The sequence below is a fragment of the Anguilla anguilla genome, chromosome 2 (genome assembly GCF_013347855.1).
Source record: "Anguilla anguilla isolate fAngAng1 chromosome 2, fAngAng1.pri, whole genome shotgun sequence".
NCBI lineage: Eukaryota > Metazoa > Chordata > Actinopteri > Anguilliformes > Anguillidae > Anguilla > Anguilla anguilla.
Window position 1 is genome coordinate 76,213,592 of NC_049202.1, and position 16,833 is coordinate 76,230,424.

Genomic DNA, 16,833 nt, shown 5'->3' on the forward strand with positions numbered 1-16,833 from the left:
AGTATAGTGTATATACCATGTGTATAATGTATATAGTGTTTTTACAGTGTGCAGTACCTGTGCGATACCCATAGAGAAAGCACTAGGAGACAGCAGACAGAGGGCCCAGACCAGCGGCTGGGGGAAGTCCTTGATCAGCACAGTGAAGAGGGACAGGCAGCCCATCACCACTGTCAGCATCGAGCCCACAGTGCTGGCAAACTTGGGCTTCTTAAACAGCGGAGTCACCATGAAGGAGAAGAAGATCTGCATACACACACAGATAATATACACTACACAATATATATATATACACTCACCGACCACTTCAATAGGTACACCTGTTCAACTGCAAACTGCACCCGTTAACGCAAATATCTAATCAACCAATCACGTGGCAGCAACTCAATGCATTTAGGCATGTAGACATGGTCAAGACGATCTGCTGAAGTTCAAACCAAGCATCAGAATGGGGAAGAAAGGTGATGTAAGTGATTTAGAACGTGGCATGGTTGTTGGTGCCAGACAGGCTGGTTTGAGTATTTCAGAAACTGCTGATCTACTGGGATTTTCACGCACAACCATCTCTAGGGTTTACAGAGAATGGTCCGAAAAAGAGAAAATATCCAGTGAGCAGCAGTTCTCTGGGTGAAAATGCCTTGATGGCAGAGGTCAGAGGAGAATGGCCAGACTGGTTCGAGCTGATAGAAAGGCAACACTAACTCAAATAACCACCCATTACAACCGAGGTATGCAAAAGAGCATCTCTGAACACACACCACGTCAAACCTCAGATGGGCTACAGCAGCAGAAGACCACACCGGGTGCCACTCCTGTCACCTAATGAAGTGGCCAGTGAGTGTATATTTTCAATAGACTTTCAGATTTAAAAAACAGGTTAAAAAAGGCCTAATCCATGGTACTCGTCAGAACTATCCAATGCCTTTTCAGAGTGTACTGGAAACCCAGGTAAATTCTGGAATACTGGAATAAAGTACGGAAAGCTGCTTGTGATTTGCCACTGTATACGATTCAAGACCGTTGTGTCCCTGACAATTGTCTTCTCAGTTCTCTTGTCTTCCCAGTTCAGTTCTCTTGTCTTGCAAACGTTTCAAAATCTTTAGTACTTTAACAATTTCAGTCCTTTGTGTTGAATGTCAATCAGTCTACGTTTAGAACTGGGAATAGGATTATTACAGCTATGACTGTTGTTCTAAATGCCATCTGGATATTAACTAAGCTGTGCTGCACTTTTTGAAGATCTTGCAAAGGCGTTTGACACTGTAGATCAAAATATATTGTTGAATAAGCTGGCCTCGGTAGGATTAGGGCCTGAAGCCTGTTCTTGGTTTCATAACTATGTCAGTGGTAGGAACCCAGGCCATTGAGGTTGAAGGGGTTAAATCAGATTTCCTTTAAGTACTAAAAGGAGTCCCACAAGGTTCCATTCTCGGGCCTATTCTTTTTTAAATTTATACGGATGATATCTGTCTATCATTTCAACATCGTAAGTGGCATTTATACACAGATGACACCATTATATATGCAATAGCTCCAACTGCTGTTGCAATGTCTTTGTATCCGTGCAGCAAGCCCTTGTTGATCTGAAGCTTGTTATTAATACTGGCAAAACTAAATGTATGTTATTTTCAAACACACAGACAAATTCAGTCAACACCCTGAAAATATTCTCTGTAATTTAATGTGTTTCAGAATACAAGGACTGGGGCATGTGGATTGTGAGGATACTGACCTTTAAAAAGCATATACAGGAGCAGATAAAGAAACTGAAATGTATGGAAGCCGTCTCTTATAGGAACATGTCTGGTCTCACTTGTACCGCTAGAAAACAGATTGTTCAGTCCACTTCCTGTTCTAGACTATGGTGATATTATTTATAACAGTGCTGTACTCAGCACACTGAAAAAATTAAGATTCCATAGATCAGGAGACAGTTTCAACACCCATCACTGTACATTATACTATAATATAGGCTGATCCTCACTAAACACCTGTTGGTCCATACACCAATGTTTTTATCTAGCGCCTTAAAAACCGGGCTCCATGTGATGTGTCGCTGGCAGCGAGGGGTCATGTGACGCTGGCGATGAGGGCTCAAGTGATGCAGGTGGTCAGGGTCATGTGACGCTGGCAGTGAGGGCTCGTGATGCAGGCGGTCAGGGGTCAGGTGACGCTGGCGATGAGGGGTCATGTGACGCAGGTGGTGAGGGGTAACCAGTGGGTACTTACGGAGGAGATTCCATAGAGGAAGATGAGGAGGAAGATGAGGAGCACATCGCTGTTGGGAAAGAGGGCGGTACAGGTGGCGATGATGGCCATCACAATAGACATGGCGGTGACCAACGCTGCATAGAGCAGCCCCCAGGAAAGCCTGCATGTACACACATGTATTACATATACACATACAGACACATGTATTACATGCACACATACAGACACATGTATTCCATGCACACATACAGACACCTGTATTACATGCACACATACAGACACACGTATTACATACACACATACAGACACACATATTACATACACACACAGACACACGTATTACAGATACACGTATTACAGACACGTATTACATGCACACATACAAACACATGTATTACATGCACACATACAGACACATGTATTACATGCACACATACAGACACACGTAATTACATACACACATACAGACACATGTATTACATACACACATACAGACACATGTATTACATGCACACATACAAACACATGTATTACATGCACACATACAGACACATGTATTACATACACACATACAGACACATGTATTACATACACACATACAGACACACGTATTACATACACACATACAGAGACATGTATTACATGCACACATTACATGCACACACAGACACATGTATTACATACACACATAGACACATGTATTACATGCACACATACAGACACATGTACATACACATGTATTACATACACACATACAGACACATGTATTACATACACACATACAGACACACGTATTACATACACACATACAGAGACATGTATTACATGCACACATTACATGCACACACAGACACATGTATTACATACACACATAGACACATGTATTACATGCACACATACAGACACATGTACATACACATGTATTACATGCACACATACAGACACATGTATTACATACACACATTACATGCACACATACAGACACATGTATTATATACATATTCAATGTGATAGCATTTGATAGCTAGAATGCCATAGTCTGATTAAACTAGGCTATAAATTCTCTCACGTCACTCCTCTGCTGCGATCTCTCCACTGGCTACCGGTCGCTGCCAGGATCCGGTTTAAAGCACTGACCCTTGCCTACACTGCTGCCAACAGGACAGCCCCCATCTACTTGCAGGACATGACTCGATTCTATGTGCCTGCTCGATCACTCTGCTCTGCGGCAGCAGGGTGCCTTGTAACCCCTCCCACCCGCCCAAAGGGATCACAGAGCTTCTCCACCCTAGCTCCCCAGTGGTGGAACGAACTCCCTGTCCCTCTCCGAACCTCCCCCTCACTACCCATCTTCCGCCGTGGCCTGAAGACTCATCTCTTCAGACTATACCTAGACTAACCACCACCACGCTGTATATTTCACTCTAAATCCCCCCCCCCCCTTTTCATGACACTTGTTACATGTTGCCCCATCCCAGCACTTTTTGGTAATTTGTATTTGTCCTAATACTGTAGCTTATCCTTCCGCCTAGTTGGCTTTGCAGAGGTTAGGTCTGAATAGTGTTCACTGTGTGAACTAAACTGTGTTCTTGGCTAGAAATAGCTGTACAAAATAAGTATTGTACCTTACTGAACCTGTGTTTAGCAGTTGTCTATGACCATGAAATGGACTTCTTGTACGTCACTTTGGATAAAAGCGTCTGCCAAATAAATGTAATGTAATAAATCTTCTTAACGAAAAATGTATTTTAAATTCAATTTGGCTCAAGGTGAGTTCCCACTCATCACTGTACCGCACTTTGAGCGTTCGGAAAAGTGCTATATAAATGTAATGTTTCATTCATTCATTCATTCATTCAGTCAAGTGTTCTGTTTCCACATCCTGCTCTGATTATGTTTATATGAGAATTATGAGCATTATGAGTATTTGATTATGAATATAATTATCATTACTATAGGCTTTTCAACAGGTATAAGTATAGGCTGGTCTCCAGCAGCATTTTCAATCAATCAATTTTTTATTTTTATACACGGACGGAGTGTAGCACAGTGGGTAAGGAACTGGGCTTGTAACCGAAAGGTCGCAGGTTCGATTCCCGGGTAGGACACTGCCGTTGTACCCTTGAGCAAGGTACTTAACCGAAATTGCTTCTGTATATATCCAGCTGTATAAATGGATGCTATGTAAAAGTTGTGTAAGTCGATCTGGATAAGAGCGTCTGCTAAATGCCTGTAATGTAATGTCAATTTTATTTTCATTTGACATTTGCTGATACACTGTATATCGATAATCATCAGGAAATTTTCCCAATTATTAATGCTTGAAAGAGGCATCGATGGCAAGTCTAATATTTATATACACATTCATATGCACACATACACACACACACACACACACACAGTACAGGCCAAATCGTATTAGGCCACCTGTGTTTTTAATTATTTGTTTTTTTAAACCCTTAGGTAGAGAAGAATTCAGTTTTTGAGGCTATTTCAAGGAAAGTCATGTCTTAAGATAATTTTTTAGGTAAAACTCATCTTTTTGTGTTATTGTAGAAAGAAATTGAACAAAATGTTTGGACTATGGTTTTTATTCGAAACACACACACACACTCACTCACTCACTCACACCCCCAAACTGCCCCCCACACACACATGCGCGCACACACGCACACACACGCGCACACACACACATACACGCACGCGCACACACTAGCACACACACCCCCACACACGCGCACACACATGCACACACAAACACACATGCACGTGCACACGCGCACACACATGCACGTGCACACGCGCGCACACACATACACTCCCCCCACACACACTAGCACACACACCCCCACACACGTGCACACACACACACACATGTACACACAAACACACACGCACACGCACGCACACGCACACACACACACACACACATCAATAGGAAAGCTTTTACCAGAAGGCGGAGTCGTACAGGCCCATCATCCTCATGGCGTCTTTGAGGCGGTGCTCCTTCTCAGCGGCGACGTTGGCGATGAGAAAAGAGACGAAGGGTGTGAAGGCCAGCACCAGGTAGATGGAGCTGACCACGTGTGAGAACTTCTGCATCTCCACCCGCCCCGGCTGCCCCATCATCACCACCTGCAGCCCCGACATGGCCTGCCACACGTCCTGCTTTGTCTGCATCTGCACACACAACCAGGCAGCACAGTGCAACAGTTACGCGCAGTGCAACCGTTACACGCTCAGTGCAAACGTTACAAACGCAGTGCGAGCGTTGCAAGCGCAGTGCGAGTGTTACAAGCGCAGTGCAACCGTTACAAGCGCAAAATGACCGTTACAAGTGCAGTGCAACCGTTACAAGTGCAGTGCGAATGTTACACGCTCAGTGCGAATGTTACAAGCGCAAAATGACCGTTACAAGTGCAGAATGACCATTACACACACAGTGCGAGCGTTGCAAGCGCAGTGCGAGCGTTACAAGTGCAATGCGAGCGTTGCAAGCGCAGTGCGAGCGTTACAAGCGCAGTGCGAGCGTTACAAGTGCAGTGCGAGCGTTACAAGCGCAGTGCAAGCATTATATGCGCAGTGCGAGCATTACACGTGCAGTGCGAGCATTACACGTGCAGTGCGAGCATTATATGCGCAGTGCGAGCATTACAAGTGCAGAATGGCCGCTGCACGCGCAACGTGAGCGTTATATGCACAGTGCGAGCGTTACTCGTGCAGCATGACCGTTACAAGCACAGTGCGACGTTACACGTAAAGCGTGGCCGTTACAAGCGCAGTGCGAGCATTACAAGTGCAGTGCAACAGTTACACGTGCAGCACGACCAAAGAAGCAATAGCCTGTTTACCTAACCCTAACCCTAAGACCACAGAAGCAATAGCCTGTTTACCAAACCCTAACCCTAAGACCACAGAAGCACTAGCCTGTTTACCTAACCCTAACCCTAAGACCACAGAAGCACTAGCCTGTTTACCTAACCCTAAGACCACAGAAGCACTAGCCTGTTTACCTAACCCTAAGACCACAGAAGCACTAGTCTGTTTACCTAACCCTAACCCTAAGACCACAGAAGCACTAGCCTGTGTCGAGAAGCACTAGTGGGAAGATTAGCACTCACCTGTATGATGGCGGCGTCGATGTGGGACTGCAGCCAGATAAAACCTGTGTACCAGTAGTTTGCTGCTCTGCAGTTCAAAGAATCCTCTAAACAGCTGGCTGCACAAACACACCATGAAAAACGCACAATATTACAGTGCTCGGATATATTATTGAGTATAAAGTATTTGGGCAGTGTTTAAGTGGTGTTTAGGTGGTGTTTGGGCAGTGTTTAGGCGGTGTTTGGGCAGTGTTTAGGCGATGTTTAGGTGGTGTTCGGGCAGTGTTTAGGTGGTGTTTGGGAAGTGTTTAGGTGGTGTTGAGGTGGTGTTTGGGCAGTGTTTAGGTGGTGTTTGGGCGGTGTTTAGGTGGTGTTTGGGCAGTGTTTAGGCAGTGTTTAGGCGGTGTCTAGGTGGTGTTTGGGCAGTGTCTAGGTGGTGTTTGGGCAGTGTTTAGGCGGTGTTTAGGTGGTGTTTGTGCAGTGTTTAGGCAGTGTCTAGGTGGTGTTTAGGTGGTGTTTGGGCGGTGTTTAGGTGGTGTTTGGGCGGCGTTTAGGTGGTGTTTGGGCAGTGTTTGGGTAGTGTTTGGGTAGTGTTTGGGTAGTCTTTATGTGGTGTTTAGGTAGTATTTGGGCAGTATTTGGGTAGTGTTTGGGCAGCATTTGAGCGGTGTTTTGGTGGTGTTTAGGTAGTATTTGGGCAGTGTTTATGTGGTGTTTGGGCGGTGTTTAGGTAGTATTTGGGCAGTGTTTATGTGGTGTTTGGGCAGTGTTTAGGTAGTGTTTAGGTGGTGTTTGGGCAGTGTTTAGGTAGTATTTGGGCAGTGTTTATGTGGTGTTTGGGCAGTGTTTGGGCAGTGTTTGGGCAGTGTTTAGGTAGTGTTTGGGTAGTGTTTAGGTGGTGTTTGGGCAGTGTTTAGGTAGTATTTGGGCAGTGTTTATGTGGTGTTTTGGCAGTGTTAAGGTGGTGTTTAGGTGGTGTCAGCACTACCGAAGGACTCCGTGTAGTCGCTGGGGAGCGGCAGCTCGTTGTATTGGAAGCGCAGCTGATAGGACATCCCATCCAGGAAGACCACGCCCACAAAGCTGGAGGACTCGTACAGGCTGGCGTTCTCCAGCTCCCGCTCACTGGAGAACATCTCCAGCACCACATCCTTGGCTGTCCACAGGACAGAGAGAGCTGAGATTACTCCATGGCCAAAGAACAGCAAAGAATCATTTTCAGGCAAGAACAGTCACCCAGTACCTTATTACCTACACCAAGCACAAAGGGAGAGGGCTGTGCTTGAACAAACACAACAATGCTTTCTGATAAATAACTTTAATACTGCGCATGAGCATGCAAGCACAGCAGGGCACTCCACAGCTGCTGCACTAACACAAATGACTGATGATTAGTTGCGAAATATTGATGACACAAAGAAGAAAGGGGCTGTACTATTGGATATTAGCGCTGCATTTGTTATTATTGAACATGATACATTATTATAAACATTGGTGTGCTACAGCTGTGCTCCATCAGTAGTCTGCTGGGTTCAGAGCGATCTAAAAAACTGAAAATGATTCATTTCAATGGAAGTCACAGAGATACGCAGCCTGCCACATGTGGAGTGCCTGAGGGAAGGGGCCCAGGGCCACTAGCGAACTCTACCGATCTACACAAACCATCTTACTCTGATTCTAAATAAAGCAACAGTAGCAACGCACACGGACGATTCCGCAGTGTACACACCAGTGTTTGCAGGCGGCGAACTGCAGTCCTAAACGAGGAGTTAGTAAAGGCTAGTTCTAAATGCTTCAAAGACTAAATTCAATAAATGTAAATGCAATGCACCTTTTTTGATTCAACACGCTCACTAAAAAATGCCTTGCAAAAACACACACACCATCTCCAGATCTACACCTGCCAAAACACACACACACACACACACACACACCTGCAAAAACACTCACACCAAATCCGACTCCACACCTGCAAAAACACACACACCATCTCCAGATCTACACCTGCCAAAACACACACACACCATCTCCAGCTCAACAGCTGCATGCACACGCACACACACACACACACACACGCACACGCACGCACGCACACCCACACCCACAGCGTCTACACTTGAAAAACTGCAGTCACTGGGTGAACTGCAGCAGGACAGTGATTGCAGGTGAGCCTGTGGAGGGGTAAAGGAACATGAGCAGGTGGAACTCACGCAGGGAATGGGACACCTCCTCCATGATGCGGGTGGTCATGTTGCTGATGGGGGTGTAGCCCAGGTACTTGAAGGGCAGGTCAAAGTCATTCTCCAGGTCGATAGTCTTAAAGCCAGCGTAGGAAACATGAGGGTTGAGTGTGCTGATCAGAACCAGGAGGCCCAGAAGCATCAAGGGCAGAATCAACTCCTGTAGCACAGCAGAGGAACATATGCACAAAATTAGAGGCAGTGGCAGTGAGAGACCAACGCAGTTACAGGCAGTTAGAGAGAGAGGCAGTTAGAGGCAGTAAGAGACAGAGACAGTTAGAGGCAGTTATAGGCTGTCAGAGACAGTTAGAGGCAGTGAGATACAGAGGCAGTTAGAGACAGTCAAAGACAGAGACAGAGGCAGTGAGAGAGAGGCAGTTATAAGCAGAGACAGTTAGAGGCAGTCAGAGACAGAGACAGTTAAAGGCAGTCAGATACAGAGACAGTTAGAGGCAGTGGGAGACAGAGATAGAGGCAGTGAGAGACAGAGACAGAGACCGTTAGAGGCAGTGAGATACAGAGACAGTTAGAGGCAGTGAGAGACAGAGATAGAGGCAGTTAGAGGCAGTGAGAGGCAGAGGCAGTTAGAGGCAGAGACAGAGGCAGTTAGAGGCAATCAGAGGCAGAGACAGTAAGAGGCTGTCAGAGGCAGAGACAGTAAGAGGCAGCTAGAGACAGAGACAGTTAGAGGCAGAGACAGTTAGAGGCTATCAGATACAGAGACAGTTAGAGACAGAGACAGTTAGAGGCAGTTAGAGACAGGGGCAGTTAAAGACAGTTAGAGACAGTTAGAGGCAGTCAGAGACAGGGGCAGTTAGAGGCAGAGACAGAGGCAGTTAGAGGCAGAGACAGAGGCAGTTAGAGGCAATCAGAGGCAGAGACACGTAGAGGCAGTTAGAGGCAGAGACAGTAAGAGGCAGTTAGATACAGAGACAGTTAGAGGCAGACAGGGGCAGTTAAAGACAGTAATAGACAGAGACAGTTAGAGGCAGTCAGAGACAGGGGCAGTTAGAGGCAGTCAGAGACAGTTAGAGGCAGTGAGATACAGAGACAGTTAGATGCAGTGAGAGAGAGACAGTGAGATACAGAAGCAGTTAGAGGCAGTCAGAGATAGTTAGAGGCAGTGAGAGACAGAGGCAGTTAAAGGCAGTCAGAGACAGAGACAGTTAGAGGCAGAGACAGTTAGAGGCAGTTAGAGACAGAGGCAGTTAGAGGCAGTCAGAGACAAGACAGTTAGAGACAGAGACAGTTAGAGGCAGTTAGAGACAGAGACAGTTAGAGGCAGTGAGAGACAGAGACAGTTAGAGGCAGTGAGAGACAGAGACAGTTAGAGGCAGAGACAGTTAGAGGCAGTTAGAGACAGAGACAGTTAGAGGCAGTGAGAGACAGAGGCAGTTAGAGGCAGTGAGAGACAGAGACAGTTAGAGGCAGAGAGAGACAGAGGCAGTTAGAGGCTGTCAGAGACAGATACAGTTAGAAGCAGTCAGAGGCAGATACAGTTAGAGGCTTTTAAAGACAAAGGCAGTTAGAGACAGATACAGTTAGAGGCAGTCAGAGACAGAGACAGTTAGAGGCAGTTAGATACAGTTAGAGACAGAGAGAGTTAGCGGACGTTAGAGACAGTTAGAGACAGAGACAGTTATAGGCAGTCAGAGACCGAGACAGTTAGAGACAGAGACAGTTAGAGGCAGTTAGATACAGTTAGAGGCAGTTAGAGGCAGTGAGAGACAGAGGGAGTTAGAGGCAGTGAGATACAGAGACACTTAGAGGCAGTGAGAGACAGAGATAGAGGCAGTGAGAGACAGAGGCAGTTAGAGGCAGAGACAGAGGCAGTTAGAGGATGTCAGAGACAGAAACAGTCAGAGGCAGTTAGAGACAGTTAGAGACAGAGACAGTTAGAGGCAGTCAGAGACCGAGACAGTTAGAGACAGAGACAGTTAGAAGCAGTTAGATACAGTTAGAGACAGAGAGAGTTAGAGGAAGTTAGAGACAGTTAGAGACAGAGACAGTCAGAGACCGAGACAGTTAGATACAGTTAGAGACAGAGACAGTTAGAGGCTGTTAGAGACAGAGACAGTTGGTCAGCATTGTTGGGCTGAATGGCCTGTTTCTGTAATGATGTTATGTTATGTCAGAGGTAGTGAGGTATACCTGCAGACTCTGTTGCTTCGTCCTCCATTTGAGCAGCAGGTTTTTGTGAAGCAGACTCTTGGTCTGGTGCCAGACTCCAGAATCTCTCCCGTTTGGTGCCATTCTTACCAGATTACTCTCCTGGTGGGCACACCCTGCATCACACGAAGGCAGTGTTTCCCCAAGCATCCCAATCTGCTTTCCTACATTTATTTACTTCATTATCTTCTGCACCCTGAGAAATGCTGGCCTACTGGCCTTTCTTTGTCTTATTCAATTTCACACATTGTTGAGATTCTTGCACTGCAAGCTGTGCTGAATCTTCAGGATTAATCACAAAAATGTATAAAACAAACTGATCATTCTATGGATAATCACAGTTTTGGTTTCTGTTATATAACAGGCATCTTTTATATGTAATGGGTTTGCTTCGCAAATTATGGCATAACCCTTTATACAGCATTCCTGTAGCATGCACATGGATCTACCAGATCAAACACATGCCCTATTTCCGTGAGAGCGGTAATTGCTCATTGCATCCTGTCTTGTTCGGCAGTTTTGTGGTCTATAATAAACGGATAAATAAAAACACTGGGTGCTGTGCAAGTTTGGTAGTATTTAGGTTTCCTGTAAGTGGAAAATTAGTTTCAGTCGAATGCTCACCTTTTTCTATTAGATCTTGGTATTCAAGACAATTGCAATGCCACCTCTGGGTTCTTACGCCGGGCACCCACCGCACGCGTCGCGTAAAGCCGGGCACCCACCGCACGCGTATCGACCGCGAGCGCACTACGCGCGTAACTGAAGCGTAGTTGAAGTACTGTTACGCCGGGCACCCACCGCACGCGTCGCGTAAGCAGCAGGGCGAAGCAGCACGGCGCGACGCGTAGGGTGTCTCCACTGGTTCCGTTTGTGTCGCGCAAAGGCTTGCGTAAAAGCTATATATTCCTAGTAGCTCTCGCAGTCTGCAGTGGGATTACATCGTGTATTTCACGTTTGTTCAGGACTTGTTGATTATGGGTTAAGTGAATACTTTGGTGAGAGACCTTTTTCAGTTTGTTAATTTGGTAATATTTCGTTAACTCGTAAATACGTGAGAAGGTAAACGCTTTCAGGAATTACCATAAACTTAAATCGCAACGTAGCCTGCATAACAATCAAACAATCAAATCTCAAACTGTATTAATTTATTTGCTTGGTTAACAAGCGAGCCAATTTCAGGAAGAATATGTAATGATCATAATAATAATAAATAATCCGTAATCAACCATTGGGAATTCCCGTGTTGTCTTGTCATTCAGGTCAAAACATTTATAGGATCAGATTTAGTAAAATCAGCTAATCATGAAAAAGACAGTAACAGTTTAATCTTGAAGGGATATGAACACCGGAAGCTTTGAAGTACAAGTGCAATAAAGGCTTGCTTACAACTTCATTTATAAAATAGGTGCATTTTCATCGGCAAGACCACTAAATAATCAGATTTTTTTAAAGGTCTGTGGATTATCTGATTTTTATTAACAAGCCCTTTTTGAAAGCACGGCGAACGAAGACATCGGAGAATAGGCTGAGCAATGGTTGGTTAAAAACTACCTTCCAACATTCGAGCTAACAAACCGCTGCTCGGTGCATTCACTTCTATGTCATTCAATAGGCTACGATTTTCTGTGGTGTATTTTCAAATTTACCCCACCCCCTCCGCAAAATAAGACAGCGAAACTAAGTTTGCCTTTTCCCCAGGTTCCAGTTATTTATTTATTTATTTTTACAAAACGAAAATGACGTAGAAGTGAATGCACCGAGCAGCTGTTTGTTAGCTCGAGTGTTGGAAGGTAGTTTTTAACCAACCATTGCTCAGCCTATTTGACTTCTCCGATGTCTTCGTTCGCCGTGCTTTCAAAAAGGGCTTGTTAATAAAAATCAGATTATTTAGTGGTCTTGCCGATGAAAATGCACCTATTTTATAAATGAAGTTGTAAGCAAGCCTTTATTGCACTTGTACTTCAAAGCTTCCGGTGTTCATGGCGTTGTGGTGTTCATATCCCTTCGAGATTAAACTGTTACTGTCTTTTTCATGATTAGCTACTAGGAATATAGAGCTTTAAGCAAGCCTTTGCGCGACACAAACGGAACCAGTGGAGACAGGCTACGCGCCGCGTCGTGCTGCTTCGCCGTGCTGCTTAGTGGCTGAGCATCACAAGTGTGCACTTCTAAATGTAACGGACAGCCTAATATTTGTTCTGTAATAAACAGTAGCCTACAGTCTATTAATAAGTTTTGCTACGACAAATTGTAATACAAATAATAAATCAACACTTATCCTTACATCCAGGTAAGATTGGAATACACAAACTAAACAACTAACGCTGTCGTCCTCTATTTCGCATTTTCACAACTACCTCTGCTTGAGGAGGTTTTTATTAGGTGCCATAAATGCACCTATGACGATCTCACGGACAAATGACGAAACTTGGCAGTTCGCTTATGGTCTGATACTGTAGCGTTAAAGGGACGTCATGAAACTAAACCTCACATCGACAGGCAATTTATTCCTCTTAAATTAGTATCTTTTACAACTGCCCTACAGTCTCTAGTCAATAAGTTACCCTGACTGAGTTGGAAACGGCAGAAGTCGCTGCTAGTTTGAGATGCGCCTTGGAAAGAATGGAGCCAGGATAGACAATCCCCCAATACAACATGAAGATTAACGTCAAATTAACGTTTTAAAATAAGAAAGTGACACAAAGGTTATGTGTAGCGCTATCGTTTATCTAGCAAGACGGTACTCATACCGAACCCAACAGACAACACGATGAAATACCAAAAATATTTAACTAGCAATCCATGCATCTGAATATACTTACGGTTTTGATGTCCTCCGCGCAGCAAACTGAAAGGAACATGCACGAATTAGCTAACCGCAAACGTCGGACCTTTACCGATTAATGCTACCTTGTTGCCGCTAACGCTGCTGTTAAGCTAAGTTGGCTCACAAGCTAAAACGTTATGAACTGTCAGAAATGAGTGGACTTGGGCTGAATGGGATAAGATACCGACTAGGGTGCTTTGACTGAAATCGTACCAGTGCCGTTTGATTTACAAAATACAACCTTTATAAATAGATGCATGAAGTCGTAAAACGTAGCGAACATACCAAACCAGCTAGATATTCCCAGAATTCCGTGTTATTAGTTAACCATCTTGCTTTAGCAACTCAGCTTGATACAGCTGACGGCTTGGGTTAGCGTAAATTGCACATGCCTTCTCAATGCATATAAACAACTGAGAACTGATTAAACTGAGCTTAAATTTCAATTGCGATGCGCCATATCTTTCCTGTCTATAAGAATGCCGATGTGGCAGCGCATATATCTATTTATTCTTCTGTTTCGTTGTAAATAATGAGACGTACTCAGTAACGCAGTTGTATTTCCGCCTTTGCTGGCCCCGGCAAGTGACGTTGACCAATCAGGAAAAACCTCAGCACGTCGATTGGTCTGGTCTGGGAGGTAGATTTTCGCTCATTCCTGAAACACCACAGAAACACCGGGACAAAGGATTGTAGATTGTACGGGACAATCTAAGCAAAGTACGATGCGATTTGGAGTTGTGATATAGACGTGTGCATTTAACGAGACAGAAAAGCACGCCCTAGCCACTCTAAACTGAACTCTAAAATGAATGTAATGTAAACTGTGAAGCCCGGGAGGAAGCCTGTACTGCGCATGTCTGAAAGCAAAACATTGGAGCTTCCCAGGAGTATCCAATGGGAATATCAGACTTTGAAGGCAAAATACAGCTTCCCGAATGGTATTTTTGGTTGGACCGCAACACAGCCAAAAACACCATTCGGGAAGCTGTACCGCAACAGCAGGGCCAGCCCTACAAACGCGAATGTCTGTGACTGACTGAGTGAGTGATGAAGTTACACTATTAGTCGGCCGGATCACGTGTGTTATGTCCGGCCATATAATAAGTTTTAACCTGGTCTTGTTAAACTTGATTAATGATTGTTCCGTTTCTTATGAAAAGCAGATTGTGCATATACATGTTTAATTTTTAAAGCAAATCTACAGTTATTGAATAATTAGTATATCTTAGAAAGTATATTGAGTGCCAACTAAGGCTTAGAAATAGCATTCCCCAGAAGCGTCTAACTGCTTTGTTGCAAATATCCTGTGAAGGCCAGGTAAAGGACAGATACTAGAAAAACATACTGACCTTGAGCAAGCAGAAGCAGCTTGCTGAGATGATAAGCTTAATTGGCCACTGGATGAGTGTTATAGTATTCAAGGTTGAAAAACAGAAGCTTTATTCAATGGCTAAGGAACATTCTAGCTTGCAGAAAAAAGATATGAGTGTGAACTAATCTTGAACCATAAAGGGAGAAAGAAAAACGTTTGTTTGTCAGAGAATCGCAGACTCTGTTCATTTGTGTTCTCTCCATGCCGCATGCATAAACAACGCATGGCAGTACCAATGGGAATCCTAATGTGATCCCCATCACATATTATTGCATTGCATTTTGGCTAGTTGAGCGACAGTGAAGGGAGAGAGAGAGCTAGCCAGCCAATAAAAAATCAGTTTGTGTGCCTCATACAACAGTTCAAATTAATCTAGCTCAGGGACAGAATACCTGACTTTCCATAAAACAAGCACGGAACCGTCCAGACCCACGGCGCAACTCACTTCCGCAGACACATTTTAGCTGGCAGCACATGCGTCCTACTAAACAAAGCACCACCTGCGCATGCCTCCCACAAAACGTCCCTCAAAGGTCGTCCATGAGTGAGTGACCACAATTTGCCATGCATAGCCCACGGCGCCAGTTCCTGCGCGTCGTGGAAAAAAGACCTGTTAGGAAATTAGTGGTATTACTTACGAAAATATTATTTGAAAGTGGTAGCTAGCTGCTGTTTTAGGAAACAAGCCAAATAATGTGCAGTTAATATGTAATATAATGAGACCTGAGTACGAGTCTCAGCAGATCCCTGTCCCAGCTGTTACATGGCTATGTTGCTAGCTAGGCTTTGCATGTAGAAAAGCTGATTGTACAACCAGTTAACCCAACTAGCAAATATTTGTAGGAAGCAAACTAGTTGTAATGACCTATCTCACAAACAGTTAATTCTGGGTCGATTGCAGCGTCCCTTCAAGTCATAGACTAGCATGGGGATTTCTAATGACTTCCCAAATTTCCAGATGTAGATTAATTTATGATTTTAAAAAAAGTCGTTAAATCACCTTGATTTTTTACAGTGAATTCAAAGGGCATTAAGCTCTCTTGCCCTCAGTATGGGCAGTAGAGGCTGTTTCCCATTACTTCCTAGGCTTCACTGCCTGGCCCCTCCCACCCTCTCCAGTTCCTCTGTACGCTCCATGGGTCAGGGGCATTGGTAGGTCATAAATGAGTGTGAAGAGCTAATGGTGACCGTTTCATATTTTGGAATGGAATCAATCATGGATGGAAGTGAATGCAGTTTGAAAAAACATACCTGCAGAGGTACTGCCACAAGTGAATGTTAGCGTAGCTAGCTTTTCTTCACGCTTACGACCTTGAGTTAACTTAGCCATACAATTAGACATGTCAGGAACTGACGCAAGCAAAAGTTATTCAAATTACACCACATGACCAAAAGTGTGTGGACACCTGACATCCAACATCTCATCCAAAATTAATATGGAGATGGGCCACCCTTTGCTGCTATAACAACCTCCACTCTTCTGGGAAGGCCTTATAATAGATGTTGGAGCATTGCTGCAGGGATTTGCTTCCATTCAGCCAGAAGAACATTAGTGAGGTCGGCACTGATAGGGCGATTTGGCCTGGCTTGCAGTTGGCTTTACAATTGATCCCAAAGGTATTCGATGGGGTTGAGGTCAGGGCTCTGTGTAGGCCAGTCAAGTTCTTCCACACCGTTCTCGACTAAACCATTTTTATTTGGACCTTTCTGTGTGCCCAGGGGTACTGTCATGCTGAAACAGAAAAGGGCCTTCCCAAAACTGTTAGGGAAGGGGGGCGTCCCGAAGGCGTCTTACATGGCTTAAATTGAAATTGCAAACAGAAAGCCATTACAATGTGATTGTATGCTGTAGCATTAAGATGAACTACCTACCAGCCATATCTGTCCCCCTCAAGATTCATTCATGCT

The 16,833-nt window shown here is 44.6% G+C and overlaps 1 protein-coding gene across 6 annotated transcripts in view; it reads right to left on the reverse strand.

Moving 5' to 3' along the window:
- Nucleotides 1–14,171, reverse strand: part of abca5 (ATP-binding cassette, sub-family A (ABC1), member 5) — a 49,702-nt gene extending 35,531 nt beyond the window's left edge. The window contains exons 1-9 of one of the 6 annotated variants that reach the window (XM_035406916.1): nucleotides 14,094–14,135; nucleotides 13,546–13,571; nucleotides 10,703–10,836; nucleotides 8,522–8,711; nucleotides 7,300–7,467; nucleotides 6,333–6,430; nucleotides 5,162–5,391; nucleotides 2,230–2,371; nucleotides 58–246 (exon numbers count right to left, since the gene is read on the reverse strand). In XM_035406916.1, coding sequence (XP_035262807.1) covers nucleotides 58–246; nucleotides 2,230–2,371; nucleotides 5,162–5,391; nucleotides 6,333–6,430; nucleotides 7,300–7,467; nucleotides 8,522–8,711; nucleotides 10,703–10,804 — 1,119 coding nt within the window. In that variant the 5' untranslated portion in view covers nucleotides 10,805–10,836; nucleotides 13,546–13,571; nucleotides 14,094–14,135. Of the gene's footprint in view, nucleotides 1–57; nucleotides 247–2,229; nucleotides 2,372–5,161; nucleotides 5,392–6,332; nucleotides 6,431–7,299; nucleotides 7,468–8,521; nucleotides 8,712–10,702; nucleotides 10,837–11,344; nucleotides 11,413–13,545 lie in introns of those variants that run through there. The other 5 variants (XM_035406913.1, XM_035406915.1, XM_035406917.1 and 2 more) reach the window with 5 other exon arrangements.
- Nucleotides 14,172–16,833: the final 2,662 nt, after the last annotated feature.